General features: G+C 47.0%; 1 protein-coding gene across 7 annotated transcripts in view; it reads right to left on the bottom strand.

Annotated features, from left to right (window-relative positions):
* CACNA1C (calcium voltage-gated channel subunit alpha1 C) overlaps positions 1-23,064 on the bottom strand; it is a 590,813-nt gene that overhangs the window by 519,772 nt on the left and 47,977 nt on the right. For 3 of the 7 annotated variants that reach the window (XM_079775042.1, XM_079775041.1, XM_079775040.1), the window contains exons 2-3: positions 8,085-8,415; positions 3,597-3,702 (exon numbers count right to left, since the gene is read on the bottom strand). In XM_079775042.1, the coding sequence (XP_079631168.1) occupies positions 3,597-3,702; positions 8,085-8,415 (437 nt within the window). Of the gene's footprint in view, positions 1-3,596; positions 3,717-8,084; positions 8,416-23,064 lie in introns of those variants that run through there. The other 4 variants (XM_079775039.1, XM_079775038.1, XM_079775043.1 and 1 more) reach the window with 2 other exon arrangements.

Below are 23,064 nucleotides of genomic sequence, written 5' to 3'. Positions count from 1 at the left end.
CAGGCCTTTTGGAAGCACTTGGAGTTGGAGACATAAGTCCAGGAACAAATTACCTAGAAAGGGGATATAAAATTGTGGAAGTAGCTGGGCTCACTAAGGGCAGAGTATAGGCAGAGAAAATAATGGGCCCAGAGAGAACCCTTGTAGAAGTTCCTGTAGAAGCAGGAGAGAAACTAGGAGAAACAGGAAAAAATGGTGAGAGAGACAGGAGGAGACTTAATATTAACTATGTACTGAAGCTGAGCGATAAAAGAATTTTGCAAAGAAACTTTTGATAACATAAGATGCTGTGGAGAGAACGAGGAAGTGGAAGGCCCAGACCGAAACACTGGTGTTGATTATGTCCGTGGAGCAGAATAATATCCCAACCTATAAGCTGATATGGATATTGCTTGGTTGTTTCAAGGGTTTCTAATACTCCTTGACCCCATGGCTCCCCATCTAGTCAGTGGCCTTCACTGCCACAGGGAAGGTATGACACAGTGAAGAGAACAGGACAGCTGTTCAAACCTGAACATACTTCCTTAATTTAGTAAATCACTGCCTAACCCATGGTTTGAAAGAGGTAGGCATTGCCTTAGTAATTAGAAGCCCCTTTTCAATCCCCCACACTGTCTTCTGCACCCCCAGTGAGAAGTGAGGGTGCAGAGAACAGGAATCAGAATGTGACTGAAGTTCCAGTGTAGGTCATGGCATTGATGACAGTCTGGAAGAGACCACATGAAGAGTCTATTGGGCGACTCTGTCCCAAACAAAGGTCCCGAGATGGCAAACAGGGAAGTATCAGCAAGGAAACAAAAATGAGTGAGACCCTGAGTGTGTCCTTGCAAAAGGGCACTTGAAATCTTCCCCATTCCCCGTTCCCACAGTCCCAGAAGCCACAGAGAGATGGAGAACTGGAGAGGCACCATGCTGGGGAACAAGAGACCGCAATGCCTGCATGGATCAAAGCCCATGAATGGACAAGGCCATTCTAAAAGTGTGGATTGACTATGCCAAGAGCCCTGCTGCAGGGTCCTAGAGCTGTCCTTAGGACTAAGCTACGACTCCAGGGAAGGGCCCGAGAGCCCTGCATTACAGACATGAGGTTTATGCCACCGGGCCACAGGAAGTCCCAAATCAGACATTATGTTCGGTTATAGGAAAGTAACAAAAAAGTTCCATTTCTTTCCCTGCTGAGTTTGCCAACTGAGATCCATCTCTACTACATTCCAGAGATGGGATGGAAGACAGTGAGCAAGAAGCTGAGGAGAGAGCAAAATTGAACTGGCAGGGATAGCAAATGCAGCCTCTTCCTCAAAAAATAATGTTTTTAATTTGTATACATTTCCATCAAAGGAAGTTCAAGGATAGAGCTGGCAGAATTAGGGCAGAGTGTGTGTGTGTGTGTGTGTGTGTGTGTTTCAGATGGAGGAAACCTGAGCATACTTCCTTAATTTAGTAAATCACTGCCTAACCCATGGTTTGAAAGAGGTAGGCATTGCCTTAGTAATTAGAAGCCCCTTTTCAACCCCCCACACTGTCTTCTGCACCCCCAATTCCTAATGCAACGTGACTGACAAAGTTCACTGGCTGCCTCCACCACCTCTCTCCCTCCACCTACTTAACCCTTCATTTGGAAGAAATAGAGGAATAGAGAAGCCTGCCACTGGGAGGCCTTGAGAAGCTTGGGCTTGCATGCTGGTGTTATTCTTTAAAAAAACAAAACAGCTTTATTGAGGTGTAACTTATATATCATAAAATTCACCTTTGGTAAATACATAACTCAATGATTTTTAGTTACGTTTCTTTCCCTGCTTTAGTTACATGTTACACAGTTGTGCAACCAGCTAGTTTTAGAGCACTTCCATCACTCCGGGATGTGATTTTAAAAACCGCGGTCCCTCCAGCATTCTCTGTACCTGGCAACCTCATTCTAGCTCGAGTAATCCATCACGACCTTTGCTCTCCAGCTGGCCCCTCTGCTCCGGAGGCAGGGGGTTCATGGACCTGCCAGCCCTGGCTCCCCTCCAGTGCAGCTCCCCAGGTGGCCCTGCTGATCATCCTCCCATGAATTCTGTGGTACAGGCTGTTATGGGGCCATCTCTGGAGCCTGAGACAAAACCACACTCCTCTACCTACTTTCAGCACTGCTTTGGCCTAGAGTAGACTCAAAGCTTCACTGGCTTCAGAACAGCACATGGATTCTTTTTTTTCTTTTTTTTTTAAGTTGCAGGTTAAGTGCTCAGCTACAGGGTTTTTGGAGGACCATGGCGGGGGGAGGGCATGTGCACACGGAAAAGAAGTCGTACCATGGATGGAAGCAGTGCCTGCCTTTCCAGGGGCCATTTGGGAGATGCTTTGCTTATATTTATTTTGACACAGTAATGACTTCTCGACTGTTAAGAGAAAGGTCACACCTCAGAAGGCTGTGTGGACTGCAACTAATGCTCTGCCTGCTGACTCCGGCCGTGTCATCGCTCAGTGCTCGCTGGCCTGCTGTGGAACCTGTCCCCAGCATAGCCTATCCCAGCCAAGCCATAAACACAAAGCCTGGCTCACTACAAACACCTTGCCCACTACGGAGTGGGGGCTAACCCTAAAACTGGGAAATGGCAGAGAAGTTTAAAGTGTGCACAGATTTATTTGCTGAAGGGCTAAAGAAAATGTCAAAGGTTAAAAAGCAAAAAAATTACGCTGATGATGTCATCAGCACCAGCAACAATGGAAAGGAGAACCTTGTAACCCCACAGCTTCTGTTAGAAACGATGGTATAGGACAGTCCAATCTCACTCATTAAGGGAAGGTGCTGGTGACGTGGGAAGATGGGAATTACAGACGTGAGGTGTCTTTGCCCGGGAAGGAGAGACAGGACTTTCCTGCACGCCTGTCGCAGAGGCATCCCCATGTGCCCCAGTTTTGCCAGCCGCATTCCAGAGCTCATTTCCTCCCATGCCCAGATGGAGCAAAGGCCTCTGTAATGACTTCATGCTCAGCCAAAAGTAAACACTCCCCATGCTTTTTCCATGGACAAAGTCTAACCCCAAACCTCCAGCACTGGCCTCTCAACAGTCCAAATGGAAAGCTGCCTTTCCCAAGAAAATAAAACCCTTTTAACTAAATAATATATCTTGGCTGCAAAAGCAAACTTCCCTAAAAGCTTCCTAGAAATTATTTATCATGCGATACTACAGATCACCTGACCAAGCCCTACCAATGAACAGAGGCACCTAAATACAACAAATGATCAGAGAATAAAAGTTCACTCCACAAACACCTGCCCTATAACACATGCCGCGCGTGGCAGCACGCAGAGGACCTACTGCGCGCGCGAACATACACACACACACACACACACACACACGCACACACACACACACACCGCGCACTATCACCTAGTTGGAATATTCTTTCTAAAAACAGGCTGTGATAAAACAAGTGCTGCTTCCAATGAAGAGCAGAACAGCCCGAAGACCTAAGCGCAACAGCACTGCGTACACATCACAGGCCCATCTCCCGCATGCTTCCCTGCTTGCCCACATTCCGACCCGAATCCGCCTGATCAAGTCGGTCCTCCAACAAGGAAGAGAAGCACGGATTTGGGATGGTGGACTTACCAGGTTGGAATTGGTGGCGTTGGAGTCATCTTCTGGAAAGGGAATATAGATCGCTAAGGCCACACAATTGGCAAAAATAGTCAGTAAAATAATGATTTCAAATGGTCTGAGGAAGGGAGTTAAGGAAGTTAATGATACAGAAAGCACAAGTGAAACATACATATATATTCTTAAATGAATCAAAGATTCGTAAGAATTTTGTTTAAACAATACATTCCAAGCCCCTTGTATTCTGAAAAGAAACATATGCCTTTTTAAGTACTTCCAATGGGTCCCCGCCAAAATTTTTCCTAATATGTCAAAAGCAGTGGAGGCCTGTCGCGTGCCAGAGTAAACACAGATTTCTAAAAACTTTTTCTCCTTCTTTTATTTATTTAGATTGCATTGGCCTTCATTTTCCCCCATGTGTGCTCAGGTTGCTGTTACGGAGCAGGGCCTCTGCCGTCAGGACCTGTGCTCCCAGGCCCCCTCCCCTGTGGTTTCATGCTGCCACCCAGGGACTCAAGCTTGGGAGGGGAAAGGCGGACAGAGTGGGATTGAAGGCAGACACTAGACTTTAAGATTTTTCATTTGAAATTTGGAGATTTTATTTTTACTCCTTTTAATTTGAAGTTCAGAATGCTTTTTTGTTTTTTTTTTCTTCTCCCTTATTCTCTGACAACGTCCAGAGAACCTGAAGATGGCCAGGGCCTCGGGACCCCCTAGAGCACAGTAGCATGTGTACTGTGCTTCTAGGGTGGGAACCGCCTTTTCTTTAAGACACAGCTCCATGTAGAACCCCTAAAGCCTCTCCAGGCAGCAGGGCTGGCTTCCGGGGATAAGGCTTACGACCCAGGTCCTCTCCCCCTTCCCTTGGTGTGTGCCGGGATCCAGCAGGACAAGCCAAGACCCACGCACCAGCAGCAGTGAACTCAGGGATCCTGTGCCTGGATTTATTTATCAAAATATCAGGGCAGGACACAGCCTCGGGAGAAAAATGAGCTCCAGTGAAACTACCCCTCCGCCCTGCACCCACAATCAATGGCCAAAAGGGGGAGGCTTCAGAGGAAGCTCCTCGTTTATGCTCTTCCAGCCTCACCTCCCCCAACCCCTGACACTGCCAAGTTTTCAGCCTAGTCCATGGAGTCTGAGGAAGGAAGAAGGAGAGGATGGGAATTCCTGGGAGAAGGAACCAGCTTCATCTCCCAGGACATGAAACCTGTATTCATCAAGTTAACATATCTTGAAGCAGGAAAAGACTTAAAAATCAGCTAGTCCAAACCTCTGAGGCCCAGAGAGCCTAAGAAACTTTCCCAAGACCCCACAGCAGGTCCTGACCAGCCAGGACTAAAACCCGACTCCCTGACCTCTGAGTCCAACACTCGTTCCCCTGCCATAGATGGCCTCTAACTTCTTTAACAGGCGACCCCGAGCCGGGAAGGAATCTTAGTGATTATCTAGTCCAGGCTTCCCAGCCAGTGTGCTGGTTATTGGTCCCCCTTGGCCATATGGGTGTAACTGGGGGTGCATTTACCGAACATACTTCATAAAGTTGCCATTTTCTGTACCTTGATATAAAAAATAAAGCATGCACTGGGCCTGTCCAACCTCCCAGCTTGACAGACAGAGAAAATAAAACAACCTCTCCCAGACCCCAAGCTGGGAAATACCAGAGCCAGGATCAGAACCAGACTTACTGACTCATCTTTTCCAACACGCCTGCTGCTCCTTGAGTTGGCCAAGGGACAAGTGATGATGATGGTGATGTTGATGATGACAATGGTGATGGCAACAGGGAGGACATAGCTAACATTTATTGGGAACTTACTCTGTACCAGGCAATGTTCTAACTGCTCTATATAAATATCCTGAGTGGAATGCACAATTATTATCCCCATTTCTAAGTGAAAGGTTAAAGGTTAACTTGTCCAATGTTACAGAGATCCTGGAAGGATGGGCTTCAAACCCAGGAAGCCTGGCTTCAGGGTCTGGGTGTGTAAGTACAACTCTACACTGATCTATCCTGAAGTTATCCTGGAGCATTTAAGGAAGTTAGTTCTTTTAGCCCTCTTACACATTCCTTTTCCCTCCTAGCCTTTCCCCACCTGCTTAGGAGAGTGACATTCAGCCCAAAGGCTGGTCAGTTTGGTTCCCATCATCTAATCCTCTGTGCTCCTTCACTGCCCCCAGGGCAAGGGCACATTAACTCAACTAGGCCAGACCTCACACATCCAGTCCTCAAAATGTCAGCTTGGTCCCAGAGTGGAGGAGGGCTACACTTGGGGTGTTTCTGGCCCATCCAGTTATCCATCCATCATCTTATGCTAAAAGTACTGGCTACAGCTGGGGAAGATTATGAGTAAAGAAACCAATCAGGCAGATAAGAAAAGCCATTAGCTGTGGAGGACCAGGTAAGCCCAGGAAGTGTTCAGCGACCTGGGACAACCAGGTCATTTTTTAAACTGCCTTCTCTTCTTAACGACAGGGTCAAATTCCACTCTTTCAAGAGCACTGACTGCCTAGTATACCAGACCATCTCCTTACCCATCAGCTACCCTTCAAAGGCAATCTGGGAATGCCACCAACCCACCTACCAAGGCTGGGTCTACTTCCTGTCCTGTGGACGGAGGACACATTCCCTTGGAGAGTGGCGGCAGCACCCCTCTGCCCAAGTATGTGGGGGGCAGTGCAATGAGGTGGCTGAGGCCCACAGTTGGCATACTGGACCTGACCACTCTTCCCCACCTACCCTGTATATTACGCTCGCCTCTCCTCCCTCCCCTTCTTTCCAGGCTTTGTATGTCACCAGCACCAGGGGTCCACCCACCCCAGGAGGTTAACTAGCACTCACTGAGGGTGCTTCCGCATGCGCAGATCCTGCAGCCCTTGCTAATCTTTGGGAGGCAACTATGGTTATTGCATTAGAGATGAGGAAACTGAAGCTTGGGGATTCGGGGGGCAAGGCCACGATGGGCTGGGTGTTCAGGCCCCAGATCCAGGTCCCACTGTGTCCCAGTGGGGCTGGATGGCGTCCCCTGAACATCCACCCTAGCACCTCTCTTCTGTGCTATGGGGTGTGGCTGTAGGAAGTGCATGGATTTGGGAACTGGGGAACCTGGATTTGAAACCCCACTGTCAGTTGCCAGCTGCGTGGTCTGGGAAAGTTCTACAGCTTCTCCAGGCCCCAGTGCCCCCCCTCTCTAGAGAAGCCTGGCATTCAGGGCCCCCAGCCCTCCAACTCCACAATTCTGAGAGAGCAGCGTTGACAGTGGCCTGATGGGGCCAACAAAGCCGAGCCTCCTGCCCAGTCATCTGAGAACCAGAACCACACCTGGCCACTCAGGACAGACTGGCCGGCTCTGGAGCAGCCACTTGGCTTGAACTGCATTTTCTTAAAGTTACTTTTGAGTTCAGGGGTTCAAACATTTATAGAACTAACATTTCTTCCTAAATACAAACTTTCTTCTCTCCCCAAGTCATCTTCTTTGGCCTTTCAACCACTACCCAAGACTTCTAAATTTTTCCATAGAAATTCATGAATGAAATCTAACATTCCCATCCTGAACCTTTGGAACCATGGTAGCCAGGCCTGAATGACTTCTTATTATAAAAATGCCCAACAATAATACCAGGTTCTAGTCCTGTCTGTCACCAACCATATGACCCTGAGAGTCACTTTTGTGGGGCTCAATGTCATCACTAGGGAAAGTCAGGAGTAGACCTACTGATCTTTAAGGTCCTTTCCGTCTCCACCCACAATTCCCATGATGTCAAGGGGCCTATAATTCCACAGTGAGAGCCCAGGCTTTCAAAGAAAGCCATTTTCTCTCAAAGACCCAGTCACTAGTTTCCATACAGAGTGGTTCTGTGTTTAACACTGCAGGCCAGAATCTCCACTTTGCACATTAGAATCACTTGGAGAATTTTAAAAATATGCTGGGTGGAGCGCAGGCACCTGTATTTTGTTACAGCTTTCCAGGTGATGCAAAGGTGCAGCCAAGGTTAAGAATCACTGTCCGAGGCCTTGAACCAAGAGCTGCAGTCACTGACCACCACCATCTTGTATTTCCTAGGCTCCTTCACCCTAGAGAGAGGGAGGTCATGAAAGTATGCCAGAGCCATGGCATGGAAGGAAAAGAAGGCTATGCAGTAGCAGCATGAAACCACTTAACCCAACACGTGGGTCCCTGGGCAAGCTCAGCTAGGTAAGATGATATGTCGTAACCCCGTAGGCTCATTTTCTCAAATGTTGCTTATTATATGAAAAAACATACAAAGAAAAAAACACCTGGGGAGCTTGTTATACAAGCAGATTCCAAGTCCTATCCCCGGAGATTCTGATTCATCAAGTCTGGAACTGCACCTGGAACTCTGCGTTTTACAATGCCCCAGCAGATGCAGCAGGTCGGATAACACTTACAGGCTCAGCAGGGACAACACAGCCCACTGGCTGGTAGGTGTTGGGGGGCTGGCCCTACTGAGGCACACACTCTGCCCAGACCAGGGCACAAAGGATATTTCCATTCGACAATGCTGATGCATGCCCTCCGGATGGGGTTCTTCAGAGTCAGGCAGAGCAGGGCACGAGGTGGGCGTGTGGCAGTGGTGCTGCCCTGCTTCTTGGGTTTCCCATACTGCTGCCGCTTCCGCTGTGTGGAGCTGACTGTGGAGATGGTCGCATTGCCAGCGCTTCCCATCAACTTAGCCTGCCGGGCCGCATCAATGGCCGCCTGCCAGGACAGGGCTGCCCCCGGAGTGGGGATGTGCTCGGGGGCAAGCCCTGCCGCTGCGTTGGCATTCATGTTGGCATGAGCTGGGCGTGGGCTCCCATAGTTGGAACCTGCAGGAGAAGAGTACAGAGGACAACAGTCACCAGGGAGACAACAGTAGAGCTTGTGATACTCTTTGGACCCCAGATTCACAATTACTTAGAAACCTTATTTCAAACTATTGCAGTTTGGAAGGGGCACATGGAAACGCAAGTGTGTGACGCTGAGAAAAGAGAGTCCGGAAATCTGTTCTAGTCCTGATTCAGCTGTGTGACCTTGTGTTTGTCATTCCCCCTCTCTAGTCTCATTGCCTCATTTTAACAGACATGACATAAGATGTGTATTATAACATGTATGGATCTCAGAAACAGTGCGAGAGAAAGGCAGGATACAGAAAAAGGTAAATATACAATGCAATATATGTAAATTAAAATACATTAATATAAGAATATATAAAATGATATTCATTAAAAAGAACAGATGATTGTTTAAGGAAGGTGAGGAGGAAAATGGGAGTAGGATATGGAGATAAAAAGAAAAATGAATGAATGAAGTGAATAAGAGAGCTATTGCATGGATCAATGACAAATGCCCAAAGAATTGAAGAGTATGATTCACTCAAATGTCTGCACCTTAGCTCCAAAACATATAACAAAATTAGGGGGTTGGACCAAAGTAAGGTTACATCCAGGTACCTTAAACCCATCAGGACATTGAGAGCTGGTTTAATAGGAGTGGGTAGAGGACTGCGATGGTTTTAAATCATGTCAGCCAATCTTGTGACATCTGCCTCCCACTGAGAAACAGGATCTATATATACCCTTCTCCTGAAATGGGGTTGGCTTTTGGTGATTGTTTTGACCAATAAAGTACAGCAGAAGTGACGATAACATTGCATCCACCTGACTCTCTCTGGATGCTCGCCCTCGAGGAAGTCAAACACCCTACAAGGTAGCCTGGTTGCTATGAGGAAGCCCACCAGCCCTACATAGAGAGACTGAATGCAGAGGGACAGATTCCCAGCCAGCCTCCAGCTGCTCTGGTCACCATCTGACTGCAACTACATGAGAGACCCCAAGTCAGAACCACCCAGCCCGCCCTTCCTGTGACAGGTTGGCAGGGTGGGGTAGAAGGGCACTGCAGGAAGGGCACCTGAGTAGGAACCAGTGAAGTCCAGAGTAGGGACATCTGCAGTGCTCTGGAGCCTTCACAACTGTCCCTAAGACACCACACATACTCTGGTCAGCCTGATGCCTCCCCCAGAATCCTCCAAGGTTTGCCAAGTAATCAGCTCGGCCTGGGCCCAAACCTGAATGCCCTAGAACAGAAGCATGACCTTGAGATCTGTCAACTGGCCAGGTGCATCAGGATCAAGAGAGGCTGCAGGGAATGGGGTGCTACTGTGAGCAGAGAGCCGGGCATCTGGATGCCATGTCAGTTGCCTGGAAGACTGGGGCTGGAGCAGGCAGACCAGTTGCACATACATCATTTCCAGTCCCCCCACCATGTCCTTCCCATCTGCTCAGTGTACATAAGGTCCTTCCAGGGAAACTGCTGAGTCCAGAAATAGTTACCCTTACCTCTCCTCACTACAACTCACCAGGATTCAGATGAAAACTTGGAGTTTTGCCAATCACCTCTCCCCAGCTCTTATCAGGGGCTGATTCATCTACATTTGACTTTAAGATAACTTTTGCTCCCAGTGTGACCTGCTGTCTAGACCCTATCATCCCTACCACCAGCCCTGTCCACAGGGACCAGTTCAGAGATGAGCACGTGACCCAGCTCAGCCAGTGAGAACGTATTCACCCAGAGAACATCTGTTCTAGAAACAGACTCTAACAACCGCATTGGGCTCCTGCATCCAGCCCGATGCTAGCCTTACCCTGAGCTTTCTGAGTTTAGTACTTAAGTAACTTAGATTAAGCTAATTTGAATTGCGTTTCTGTCCCTGAAAACCAAAAAAGACCTAATATGCATGCTCAGTGCCATAAGCTCAAACGTGGCTGGGGTGTCATTTCTGCCAGATTCCAAAGTCTACATCCTTTCCATCATCACACCAGTGACAGACAGTAAGCTTCCACTCTGATGCCAATCACTGTCCAAAATGCTGTACCTAAAGGATTCTGAGACTTTTCTGAGCACAACAGGAGAGTATATCACGATAGATCAGTGATGTCTGCAAGGGCACCAAGGTAGGGAATGGTATTGCAGATGCCACGTATTTACCCCCCTGTATGATACCAAGATGAGCACATCAGGTCTTCTTTAGTGCCAGCTGATCTACTGAATTCTTGTCCCGACAGTTACCTCCTGCACTATTGCATCTGGTTCCTGTAGCATTAGAACCCCACTCCCAACCCCTAAGGACTGGAAAATTGCCTCTTTGCTATACTCAATCCATGGCTATATTCTCAACATGACAATGACTCCCTTTGCACAGTATATTCCCTTCACCCTCCGCCTTTCCTCTGCCCCAGCTGCTCCAGGCAGCTGCCACACCCTCGGGGGTAAAGTATGTTAACCAGAATGTCAGAATCATGGAGAACCCAACACTTCCTCGAAGTCTTGTCTCTCGCATACCTCCCTGCACTCACCTCGTGGAGCTTAAGTATAAAGCTAGGAAGACCCCAATAAGGCTGTGCCTCTTCCTTTCTTATAAGATCCCAGAGGAAAAAATTAGAAGAGAGAATTGAAATTAATAAAGGCACCTGGAGCACGAGAACTGCTTTAACAACCAGCAAGCGCGAGTGTCTCCATTTAACACATAAGAAAACAAAGGAGCGTATGACTCATTAAAGGTCACAAAGTGAGACAATGGAAGATTTCTGCAGCACACACAGGACTCACAGTTAAATGCTAGACTATCCTCCACCTCCTCAGATCTCATACACACAGTCCACACGCATACCCACGTGAGTGCTCACGTATGTGGCCACAAACAAAGCACACACCTCCTACTGGTTTATGGGCCTTGAGGGTGAATTTCTGATCCCAAGAACATCTTTTATATTTATATGATCTTCACAGAACAGCATCCACTACATGAACAGCCCATTAGTAACCCTGGGAATTTGGGGGTGAATGAACGTGGAAGGTATCCCTGTTCCTATTTGCTGCATTGGAGTGACTGAGCCCAAACTCATCTCTTGTCTTACTGGGTTCACCAGACTGGGCTGCAACTCTGTGTCTGTTCAATCTGAGATACATCATTTTTCCTTCCTTCTCAGTTTGGCATTGACAATGCTTAATAGACTATTTTATTCCTGGGCTGACTTCTCTCCCATCACCTAAGTAAAAGCAGCCATGTCTCAACCATCATTCCTCCCAGACCTCAATTCTCTCCTCACACAAGCCCTCAACACTTCACACCTTCCTACTGTCTTCACACTCTAATCTTTGTACTCACCCCCAAGCATTGTTAATCACCCTCTCTCACACCACTTGCCAGTCCCGAAAACCAAGGAGTATTTGGACAATGCTTGCAAAGAAGTCAGGAAGCACCAGCGCGAGAGCATATCCATGGCCTTGGAAAGGCTGTGTGTGGGGCGTGCTGACCACGGCTAAATGGCCGTGGCTCCAGAGAGCCAAGAGGGTTTCTGAAAGCCATGCCTTGGTAGGCTGCCTTGTGAGCCACCCCTCACCATGGGTGACCTCAATCACACTGTGAACCGTTCCCAGAGCACAAGGACCTCTCTGGAGCACACCATCTGGAGAAAGCACTTACGAATAAGCCCATGGGGAAAAATGGAATTTCAACCTCTCCCCAGCTGGAAGACAAGAAAACAGCCTTCAGTATTTTGGTCCTGGCAGCTCTGAGCATTGCTGTAGCGCTGTGACATGACTAAGGACACTGCCACACAAAGCCTTACACAGGTGAGGCAGGCGTGGCCCCTTGAGGCTCCTCCACTAGGGCTATACTCCAAGGCCCAGCTTGGCCTCCCCTTCTCCAAGCAATTTCCCCGCCCCCGAGACTGGAGGCTCTATGAGTACCACCAGGTCCACCACAACAAGGGGCACAATTCTACAAGAATCCCAGGAATAAAAAATCTCCATCTCAGGCTCAACATTTTTAATCCAGAGCAGTGCCAAGGAGGAAAGGCAAGCAGTATTGTGTCCCTGATGGCTTTTGGTAGCACAAAATAAACCACCCAATGCTAAGAGATCAATTTTCAAATTATGAAGCTGATTCAAAGCTCTGACTGCTAGTTGCCAGCTGAAAAGATGCCACTGTTTAAGTCTGCTCTGGAGCCTGCCTTAGCAGACTATTTCCACTGATGCTCTTGTCCCTGAACAAGCCCCAGGGCAGCAGCTCAACAAATCAGGCCACACACAAACAGGTGGGTGCCCACAGCAGTGATCTCTTTCTCATACATAAGAAAATGACTCCCATTTGTCAAATGGCCAAGCTTGCCTGAAGACAGCAGCAGCTCCTTCCTCCTGCACACAGTAGCTGCTGCTTCTCCAACAGAATGGAGGCCCAGCCTAGAGCCTGTTCTCTCAACCCTTCAATTACTTTCTAAGACCCCAGAATGAACTGGTCAGCTCCAGGTCATTCTGCTCTGCAAGGTCCGTGGAGGAGTCCAAGTCAGGGAGCACGGGCTTATGCTTCCTTGGTACCCACCCCTCCACCCCTGGGAAAAGGTGTGGTGCTGAGGACCTAGAAGGAGTTCAATGATAAAAAGGTTCATTTTTTCCCTTTTAATCCATCTGTATCCATGAACCTGATCCAGGGCCACATCCCAGGAGATGCTCAATATCTGTTTGCTAACAAGTGTATTAACAGTGATGACATGATAAAGATGAAGGTGGACAACAGGTAGACTTCAGCAACACTGTTGAAGTTGGCTGGTCTATGCCCTAAGGAATGGGCTTATTCAGGCCCTTCCACTTACTTCGTGGATGTGATAGTGGGGGAGAATATCTAAGGGAAGAGGTTGTGAGCAGGCCACTATCCATTTTTTGCCCAGAATGTTGCAGTAGCCCCCCTGACATTTCTTTCACTTCTCTTGCCTATCCCAATCCAATCTCCATGCAGCAGCCAGAGTGACCTTTTAGAAATAGAAATCATAAATCAGGACCTGTCATTCTCCTATTTAAATCTCTTCAAAATCTGAACTCTACATGATTTATGAAGCCTGCATAGGTGAGCCTTGGCCCACTTCTCTGAGCTCATCTCACTCATCTCTTGGCTTAGTCCTATGCACTCCTGACACACTGGCCTCACTTCACCCCTCAGACATGCTCAGCTCTTGTCTATCACAGTACCTTTGCACATACCTAACTTGTTCCCTCTGCTCTTTGCTTGGTGATTCCTTCTCACATTTCAGGTTGGTGCTTAAGTGATTCTTTCTCAAAACCCCCAACCCTGATTCCCCAATCTCAATAAGGATAGCTCAAACAGTGGGTGCCAGTGTGCTTCCCATTTCCCTGCCTCCACATTACTCTTCAACAGAGATCCCAAACCCCCGGCATCATAAAGAGAACCCCAATTAGGCACCTGTGTGGAAAAAGGCACGGAGCTACAAGCCTACTTCAACAGCATGGCCTCCTTTTTTAGCCTCAGTCCCTCAGCCATGCACAAAGGAGGTCACTACTACAGACTCGTCTTTGTACACACAACTACAACCAACATTGACTTATGAAGAGCAAGAAACAATAGTTCATCCCTGGAAAGGAGAGAACTGTACATGCATTTCTCCTAAAGTCCTGACTATCCTCTCACTTAGCAAAGGAAATGCTTTCACTCAAGCCACGTGTCACCAAAGATCTTTGCAGAAGCCCATTTAGCTCATACTGTCTGTCATCTCCTTGTAGTGACAAGGGACCTGCATTTCCTTTAAGAGTGTGGCAGTCAACCTGAAGCAGAAACTATGCTTTCTCTGCCCATTAAAGGCCAAATAACTAGAAAACAGGAGGTCATTATTCTTCTCTATCTAGTGCATTACAAAGATAGCCAGGAAACTCAGACAGGGAAGATGCTGGTCTTGGTCTTAGAAGATAACCCGAGGCCCTGCCCACTTCAAGCCTAGCAGTGCTCATCCAGAGAAGAATCGGGTCTGGCTCAGCACCATGTGGCAGATGTAGTGGACTGGTGGACTAACGCAATAGCTCTTCCAACCTCCTTCTGCTGTGCCTTCCTGTCCTGCAAAGGCGGGAGAGCTAAAAACTACAGTCTCCAGTCTGCCCTGTAGCTGGACTTCCTGATGTGACTATGGGGTTGGTCAATTCAAGAACTGAATTGAAATTAAGTCAGGTGGGGAGGGTATCTGTTTCACCACTGCAGGGCCAGCAAGGCACTGGCAATGGCTTCTTGACCCCTGGAACCTATAGCCAGCTCTTGGCACAGCAACTTTCACATTCCCCAGCTTCCTCATTATCCCAGAGTCCCAGTGCGCTTAGCAGGCCAGTTCTGCAGTATTGTTCTGGGAATCACTGCTGGAGGACCAGGCCAGAGCCTGTTCTCCCAACCCTTCCAATTACTTTCTAAGCCTTATATTCCTGTATTAAGTATCTTTCCTATTAAAATGGCTACACTAGCCCTAACTGGTTTGGCTCAGTGGATAGAGCGTCGGCCTGCGGACTGAAGGGGCCCAGGTTCGATTCCGGTCAGGGGCATGTACCTTGGTTGTGGGCACATCCCCAGTGGGGGGCGTGCAGGAGGCAGCTGATCGATGTTTCTCTCTCATCGATGTTTCTAACTCTCTATCCCTCTCCCTTCCTCTCTGTAAAAAAATCAATAAAATATATATATATTTTTAAAATGGCTACACTAGTGTCTGTTGTGGGTCTAAACCATACAATCCACAGTCACACTGTGTAACAAAACGTCTACAATGATGAAAATGTCCTGTAATTCTGGGTTGTCCAATATGGCAGCCACCAGTCATTGTGGCTATTAAGCACTTGAAATGGAGCTAGTTCAACTGAGGAACTACAGTTTAACTTTCACTTAATTTACATGAATTTACATTTAAATAGCCACATGTGGCTACCATATTGGACAGCACAGGTCTATATTAAGAGGTAGTCATAATGGAAAGAGCATGATGAGGAATCAGGTGTGAGAAATGGAAAAAAGTACTAGCAGAAGCACTTAATTCTAATCTGTAAAAAAAAAAATAACTTTTAAAAACAGCAATCAAGAACTGATTCAGATTCTGATGGGTGGGTGGATTTTCTGATCAGAAAAATAACCACCTGTGCAAAGACATGTTTTCAAAGCATAGATTCTAAGACCTAACAAACAACATAGAAACCAAAAGTCATTTTTCAGTAGCTAATGCTCTTGACAAGTGAATGAGAAACTAATTTTCCCAATGGGCAGATAAGGAAGCTGACATTTTCCCCTAACCTAAGTTGGACTAAGAGAGCCCCAAGACACCCCAGCTGGGCTGTAAGCCCTCTCCCACAGCAAGCACCCAAAGGCTCCTCTCAGCATTTCAACTATGGTGCTCTACATCTGCCCCCTGACATTTCTGTCTCTTATATGAGCTATCTTCACACTCTTTTCAACAGCATTCTCTTACTATCACTGTCTTCCTCACCCCTCATCCTGCTATGAACACAGTTCATGAGAGGTGTGGATGCTCAGAACAGGCCCACGACCATAAGTAGTCAAAGCTGCTCCAAAACAAGGAGACAGTGGAGGACCAAGAACATCTGTGGCCATCTCCCTGACTCAATCGATTGGTACTGTCTTAAATGAAACTGTTTCTTTTCTATTCTACATCCCACCTCTTTCTGATGACTGGGGCCAAGGCAGAGAACTTGGAGCATTCCAAAAGCCCCAACCAACTGGAAGAGTGGTAAATCTATGGGTGTTCTCCCCTTTCTAGTCATCCAGAAAACTAGGGCTTTTTTTCTGTTCTTCCTGGGGCAGCTAGTCAAAAGGAGGGAAAGAGAGGAAAAGGAACCCTAGGGCAGACTCCCAGAAGAAGTAAACTAGCTTCATCTGCAGAGGACTGGAAGCCAATAAATATTGCCTTGGCCAGAAGACCCTAATCATAAAGCCATTTCCCCCATGGTACTCAGGTCATATTGACATCAGAGAGCAGAAGGAAGAAAAGTGAGATGAACACAAGTGAATAGATACAAACAGCTAAACCATACTTTCCAAACAAAGACAATAAATTGCAAATTAATAATAAAATAGTTCTTTCATTTTTTTCCAAGCAGGGAGAGGAGTGAAATCTCTTGCTATTTGAACTAAGGCACCTATCAATCACACACCACCTTGGACGGAAAACCTGAATTACAGAACCTAGTGGAGGATCATTTCAAGTTTATTAAAAGTAAGCATTTCTGCTTTTTAAGGTAACCACAGAGTAGCTTTTGCACTGTAAAAACAGATCCAGCCCTGACTGAGCTCAGACACTGGTCTAGAAAAATGGGAAACCCTCAGGTTGCTGATGTCGCGGGGGGTGGGGAGGCAGAGGGAGGGACAAGGGCTATGGAAAACAGGAAAGAGTCCCACCATAGCCTGGCACAGCACTGATGGGACCTAAACCCCACTCCTCTCCTCTGCTTCAGCTGGTGCATGCCTGAAAGGAGCTACACTCCAATCTTTGGGCCCTTCTCTTATTCTCTCAGTGATTCATAAGCTCCTTGACAGCAGGAACCAGCTTTGCAGCCTCAGAAATCCTAGCAGAGAGGTTGTCAGTAGATGTCCAAAACACATTTGCCACATGGATGTTCTTGTGTAGAATTTTCACTTAGCCTTCACAGATTTCTAGTGAAAGTTTACAGAGATGATATTATTCGACTCTTTTACATGATGTTTGTCATATGTTAAAGGTGTTTATTATATGTCAAGTAAATGTTTGTTTCTTCCCCCCTCAGAAGGAAAGCCCCCCAAAACAGACACCTTTACCTGTTTTGTTCACTGCTGTACACCCAGAGCCCAGACAGCGTGGAGCAGCCAACCTTTCAGACCTTACGGACCACCAGTGGTCCGCGGACCATGGGTTGGCAACTGCTGGTGTAGGATATGGTGTGTGTGCAATAGAAATGTGTTGAATGAATGAGTAGCTCAAAATGTAATTGTCCCAGCATAGTAATTACTTAGATTTCTGGCCCACATGATATTGACATTTTATTGCTTTGGCCCCATTTCACTGGTAGGAAAACAGAGACCCAGAGTGATGGCACCTTTCCCAATCACCAGAATTAGAACAAGTGAGGTAGTACTATCTTGGGAGGACAGTTTTTGGTCTATTCAGTGGCCTCTACCTCCTTCCATCTCACCATCTGGGAGGATGGGGTGACAGGAAGGCTTGGCCAACCCTCACCCTGCCTGCTTACTATCAGCCACTGAAGTGGGCAGGGCACCTTTGGGAACCAGCAGTAATTCCTCTCACTCCACTTCATGCCTGTGAATGCCCAGTCCTGGTCAACAGTCTGACTCAGGGGGATGGCAGAGCGGTCCTGCAGCAGAGATTTAACCCAACTGAGGCCTGGAGCCCAGAGCTCACACACTCAGCCCCTCATGGCCATGAGCCTTTCTGTTCTTCAGGAAAGAAGGTCTAGCTGTGCCTGGGGCTCCTCCACTCCGCCCGGAACCTGCCCAGCCCTCTTCCACTTTACCAGAGGGAACACGAGCTGATGAACTCTGTCAGAAAAGCAATTTAGCACTCCTAATCAGAGTTTTTAAGTAATTCTAACACTTGACCTCCCTTCTCAGAAGCTATCCTAAAGGACTAATCGAAGACTCTGGCAAGCAATGTGCCTACTCGGGTATTCACCACAGTGTGAATTATAGCAATACCAAACTGGAAATCACCTAAGAGCCCATCACTGGGGGACTGGTTAAATAAATCAATGCACATCCATATGAAAGAATTTTAGGAAGCCATAAAAATTATGTTTTTGCAAAACAACACAGGAAAAAAATCCCACAACATAATTTTAAGCAACAGAAACGGTCCAAAAAAAAAATATATATATATATATATATATATATACACATACACACACACACAAACACACACACACACACACACACACACACAGTAGGACCCCAACTTAGCAAGGGACACTTTTTTTCATAGAAGAAAGACTAAAAAGAAGCACATCAAAATATTACTAGTGGTCATGTTTAGGTGACAAGTTAGACTTGTTCCCAGAAAGGCAGATCCACGTACCACACAGGACCACAGACTCGGAATCCAGGCGCACTTTGCAAATTCTGGCTCTGCCAGTTACTGGCTGTGTGACTGGACCAGCCAGGACTCTCTGTACCTGAGACAGCCAATTTGTAAAATGGCAATCATTACAGTGGCCACCACATAGTATTGTTGTGACAGTCAAATGAGTTATAAATGTAAAACTCAGAATACTGCTTGAGATAACAACTTTATAAAGTACTAGCTATTTTCATTGCATTAGCCACATGCTGTAGAACATATCATTCTTTGGTAGTCAGACAGTAAATAGTTATGATTTTGTTTTGTTTTTTAAGTATGCTTGCAAAATTTACTGTGGCCAAACCAGCCTCAGATGCTGACCACCCATGGGGAGGTGATACCCACAGACTCCACCTGGCAACTGGCTGCCCCGCTTCCTCACCTGCCTGGAATCCGCATCACCACCGAAAAATGAAAGCACCTGCCAAGCCACAGAGAAACAAGCCCTTGGGAACTCAGTACGCACCTCTATGTGGCCCTCTGTGGACTTGAACCTAAACCCTGGACAAAGGATAATTTGCACCCCATATCTCCAGCTGTGACACAAAAGTAGGTTTAGGGTAAAGAGAAACAGTTGATTTGAAAAGTATTCGAGACACAGGAGCATCTCAAACTTTTAACAACAATTCTATTTACTGTCAGCTTGGCCCCCTGAGGATAAACAGGTGTGTGTTCACGGAGTGAAAGACACCAGGACTGTGAGTCAGGGCCCCAGGCTGCAGCCTTCGGCCTGAGCCAGGCCATCTGCATAACCGAGAGTCTTGGAAGAAGGTCCAGCAGGACTGACATCAGAGGAAGGGAGTGACCCTCCACCCGCCCAGCCTCGCAGTATCGCAGCCCGGGCCCCTCACCCTGTGACTGTCGCTCACACCACCAAGTACTAACATGTATGTTTCTCTGAGGCTCAGTTTTCTCATCTGTAAAACAGAAATAATAATGCCTTCCTCACAGGACAATCGTAAAGACTCTGAGATTATGTCTATGAAAGTACTACCTAAACTGAACGTATTGCTCAATAAGAATCATTCCACAGATGCCCACATATAAAGCCTCAGGGCACCAAAGAAGAGTAACTCATTTTCAGTGAAGTGAAATAAAACTTGAAAGTGTTTTGTTTTGTTTTGTTTTAATCTTTTTCCCAGAAGCACAACCTCCATGTTAAGCAATCACCTCTTAAAAGTTCCTATTTCTCACATACAAATATTAATAGTGTTGATTGGTGGAAAAGTGAATCTCTACAGAGAATTCAGAATACAGAGAATTACAGAGAGCCCTATAAACAGTGCTCATTTCCCACGGATCCTTTATTAGTGAAAGACTCTGAAATTCTTCCATTGTCAGTGGGACTGCACTGTGTGAGGAGTGGGTCACACGTATTTACACATGAAAAACATAACATGAATGCACCCATACACAGACTATGTGTCCCACTCCTGGACGTCTCTAGTTCTAATTAAGGCAGAACAAAAGGAACACATTAGCTTACTCCTCTACACTCAGAGGCCATTTAATAATAATGCTTTGTAGAAAGGATAATGCTTCTTTCATCTAGAAAACGCAAAGCCATTTATCTCATTAATCCCCGCAAAACCACTACCAGAGAGCAGGCAGACAAGAAGGTGGAAAGCGAGGAAAAATAAGCAAGTCCCCCGAGGCTGTTGCTTCCTGATAAATATTAAGCTTCAAGTAGCTTTGAAGCCACCTGGACTCTTCCCTGAGTTGGTGGGAGGAGAGCCAGGCCAGAAGTCAAGAGAGCCGAAGCCCCAGTCCCAGCTCACCACCCATTTGTTCTGCACACTCAGGCAAATCACACTCCTTCGGCTCTCAATTTCCTCGTCTTTAGAATGAAAAGTTTCAACCAAGCACCATTAGAGGTCCTTTGAGCTCAATATTCAGGTCCTATAGAACCCTTTGGTCCCGGCATCTCACTGCTCCCATCACCCTCCCCAACTGGTCACAGCCCCACCAAGTCCTCTGTGTCTGGATCTCCTTCCCACTCACCTCAAAGACCAGGGATGATAAAGTGCAGCTGGACCCCCACCATCCGCCACCCACAGGCTAGGTTCTTCACAAGAGAGGCGGCCTGAGAGAATATGTGCTCAGCTACCCTAACTGGCTGCCTCCCATTTGCCTGTGCTTACCAACCTAAGGGGTTGCTGTCCTGGGAAGGGTAACACAGAGAATAAGCCCCCTCCAGCAGTCATTTCTTTTCTACTTTATTATCCCAGGGTTTCCCCAGGACTCCTGAGAGCTCAACATGGTTCACATGGAAGTCCTCAAAGCCAGAGAGCATGTCATACCCATTAGGGTAGTATTATCAAAAAACCATAAAATAAGTGTTGGCACAGACATGGAGAAATTGGAGCCCTTGGGCATTGCTGGTTGGGAATGTTTAAAATTATTCAACTGCTATGGAAAACTGTACGGTTTTCCTAAAAGAAAGCAAATATAGAATCACCATATGATCCAGCAATTCCTCTTCTGGGTATATATTCAAAAGGATTAAAAGCAAGGACTCACACAAGTATCCTTACACCCATGTTCACAGAAATACTAACAGCCCAGTGTCCATCGACAGATAAATGAATAAACAAAATGTGGTCTGAACATTGAATCGACTATTATTCAGTCTTAAAAAGGAAAGAAATTCTGACACATGCTACAGCATGGATAAACCTTGAAAATATTATGCTCAGTGAAATAAGCCAGTCATAAAACAAATTCTGTATCATTCTACTAATGTGAGCTACCTAGAGGAGTCATATCCATAGATACAGAGTAGAGTGGTGTTTTCTAGGATGTGAGGGAAAGGGGAGAATGTGGAGTTAGAATTTTAATGGGTACAATGTTTCATAGGGAATATGAAAAAGTTCTGGAGATGGGTTGCAATGATGGTTGCACAACAATATGAATATACTTAGTGCTATTAAACTATATACTTAAAAAAGGTAAGATGATAGATTTTGTGATATGTAAATTTTACATAATATAAACATTTAAAACCTTTTAATTAATTTTTTAAGCCAGAAAGGAATGAGTGTTGGATTTGGAGCTTGGAAGAACATTCCAAGAGGAAAGAGATCTGGGAAGGGAGGGCTGCCTTCTCAGGAAAAGAAAGTCAGAAAGTGACGGCATTTGGAATGTACATTAATCAGGAGTGAATTCAGAACAGTCCAGAGGGGCAGGACAGGTCTCTACCCCTACCCAGTGCCTCCCTGCACAGCCCTCTGCACAGACCCTCAGCACATGATATAGGCCCAGAGAAAGATGAAAAGAATCCTATATAATAAAAGTGTAATATGCAAATCGACCGAATGGCAGAACGACCAGTTGTCAGGGAGCGGGGCTGGCGAGCAGGCGGCACAAGGCCAGCCAAGGCATTTGCCAGCGGGCAGAGGGAGGGAATGGCAATGGGGGGGAGGGCGGCAACCAGTGGCGGCGGAGGGGCAATGAGGGGGCCGGCACCATCCCCTGATCCCGTCTGGTAGCCTCCCGCAGAGGGAGGCTGGGCAGCCGCAGTGGTGCGGTGATGGGGGCGGCGCTGTCCCCTGATTGGAAGCCCAGTCATGGGGAGCGGGCCTAAGCCGTCCGTAGGACATCCCCTGAGGACTACCAGACTGTGAGAGGGCGCAGGCTGGGCTGAGGGACCGCCCGCCGCGCCCCCCCCCCCCCCAGCCCAGTCCATGAATTTTCATGCACCGGGCCTCTAGTTTGGGTCATAAATTGTTTTCAAATATCAAATAAATCACACATGCACATATACAAACATGCCATCACAATGGAGTGAAACCAGACTCAGGTCCAAACACATCTACTGTGTTCTCCAGCACCAATGAATACCAGCAGGCATCAGATATGGCTGGGAGAGATGGGTGAGCAGAACATTAGATTAATCCCTGCTTTTCCATAGTGCCAGTCTCATCCAAATGCTCTGCTCTGGGCACCAGGTGGATTTCCAGGGCAGGCCATGACTTGCTCATCTCTGCAGCTCTGGTGCCTAGCCGAACATGCATCAGGTATAAAGGGAAGTGTTTGCTGAAGGGATGCAAGTACTCCTCAGAGTCTTGATAATTTTAGGTGAGGAGACAAAGCACCTGATTCCCACTACTAATGATGGAGATAAGGCAAAGAGAAACACATGGCCCCCATCCAATGAAACCCAGGCCAGGACTGACTTATCCAACCCTGAACCCTCCAATTATTCTGGCATCTTAAATCCTCAGTGCCTCTTGCACCCAGGAACTTCTTGAGCTCTCTCCCTCCATGTGCGTTTCTTCCCCGACCTTCTTTTTATTAGTATTAAATTTACTGTGGTGACATTGGTTAATAAAATTAGATATGTTTCACCTGGCTGGTGTTGCTCAGTGGTTGAGCATTGACCCATGAACCAGGAGGTCACGGTTCAATTCCCGGTCAGGGCACATGCCCGGGTTGCAGGCTTGATCCCCAGGCGGGGGCATGCAGGAGACAGCCGATCAATGATCCTCTTTCATCACTGATGTTTCTATCTCTCCCTCTCCCTTCCTCTGTGAAATC

Source organism: Cnephaeus nilssonii, assembly GCF_951640355.1.
Source record: "Cnephaeus nilssonii genome assembly, chromosome: 6".
Taxonomy (NCBI): domain Eukaryota; kingdom Metazoa; phylum Chordata; class Mammalia; order Chiroptera; family Vespertilionidae; genus Cnephaeus; species Cnephaeus nilssonii.
The sequence above is the reverse complement of the archived record's forward strand: the minus strand, read 5'-3'. Positions and strand labels throughout refer to the sequence as shown.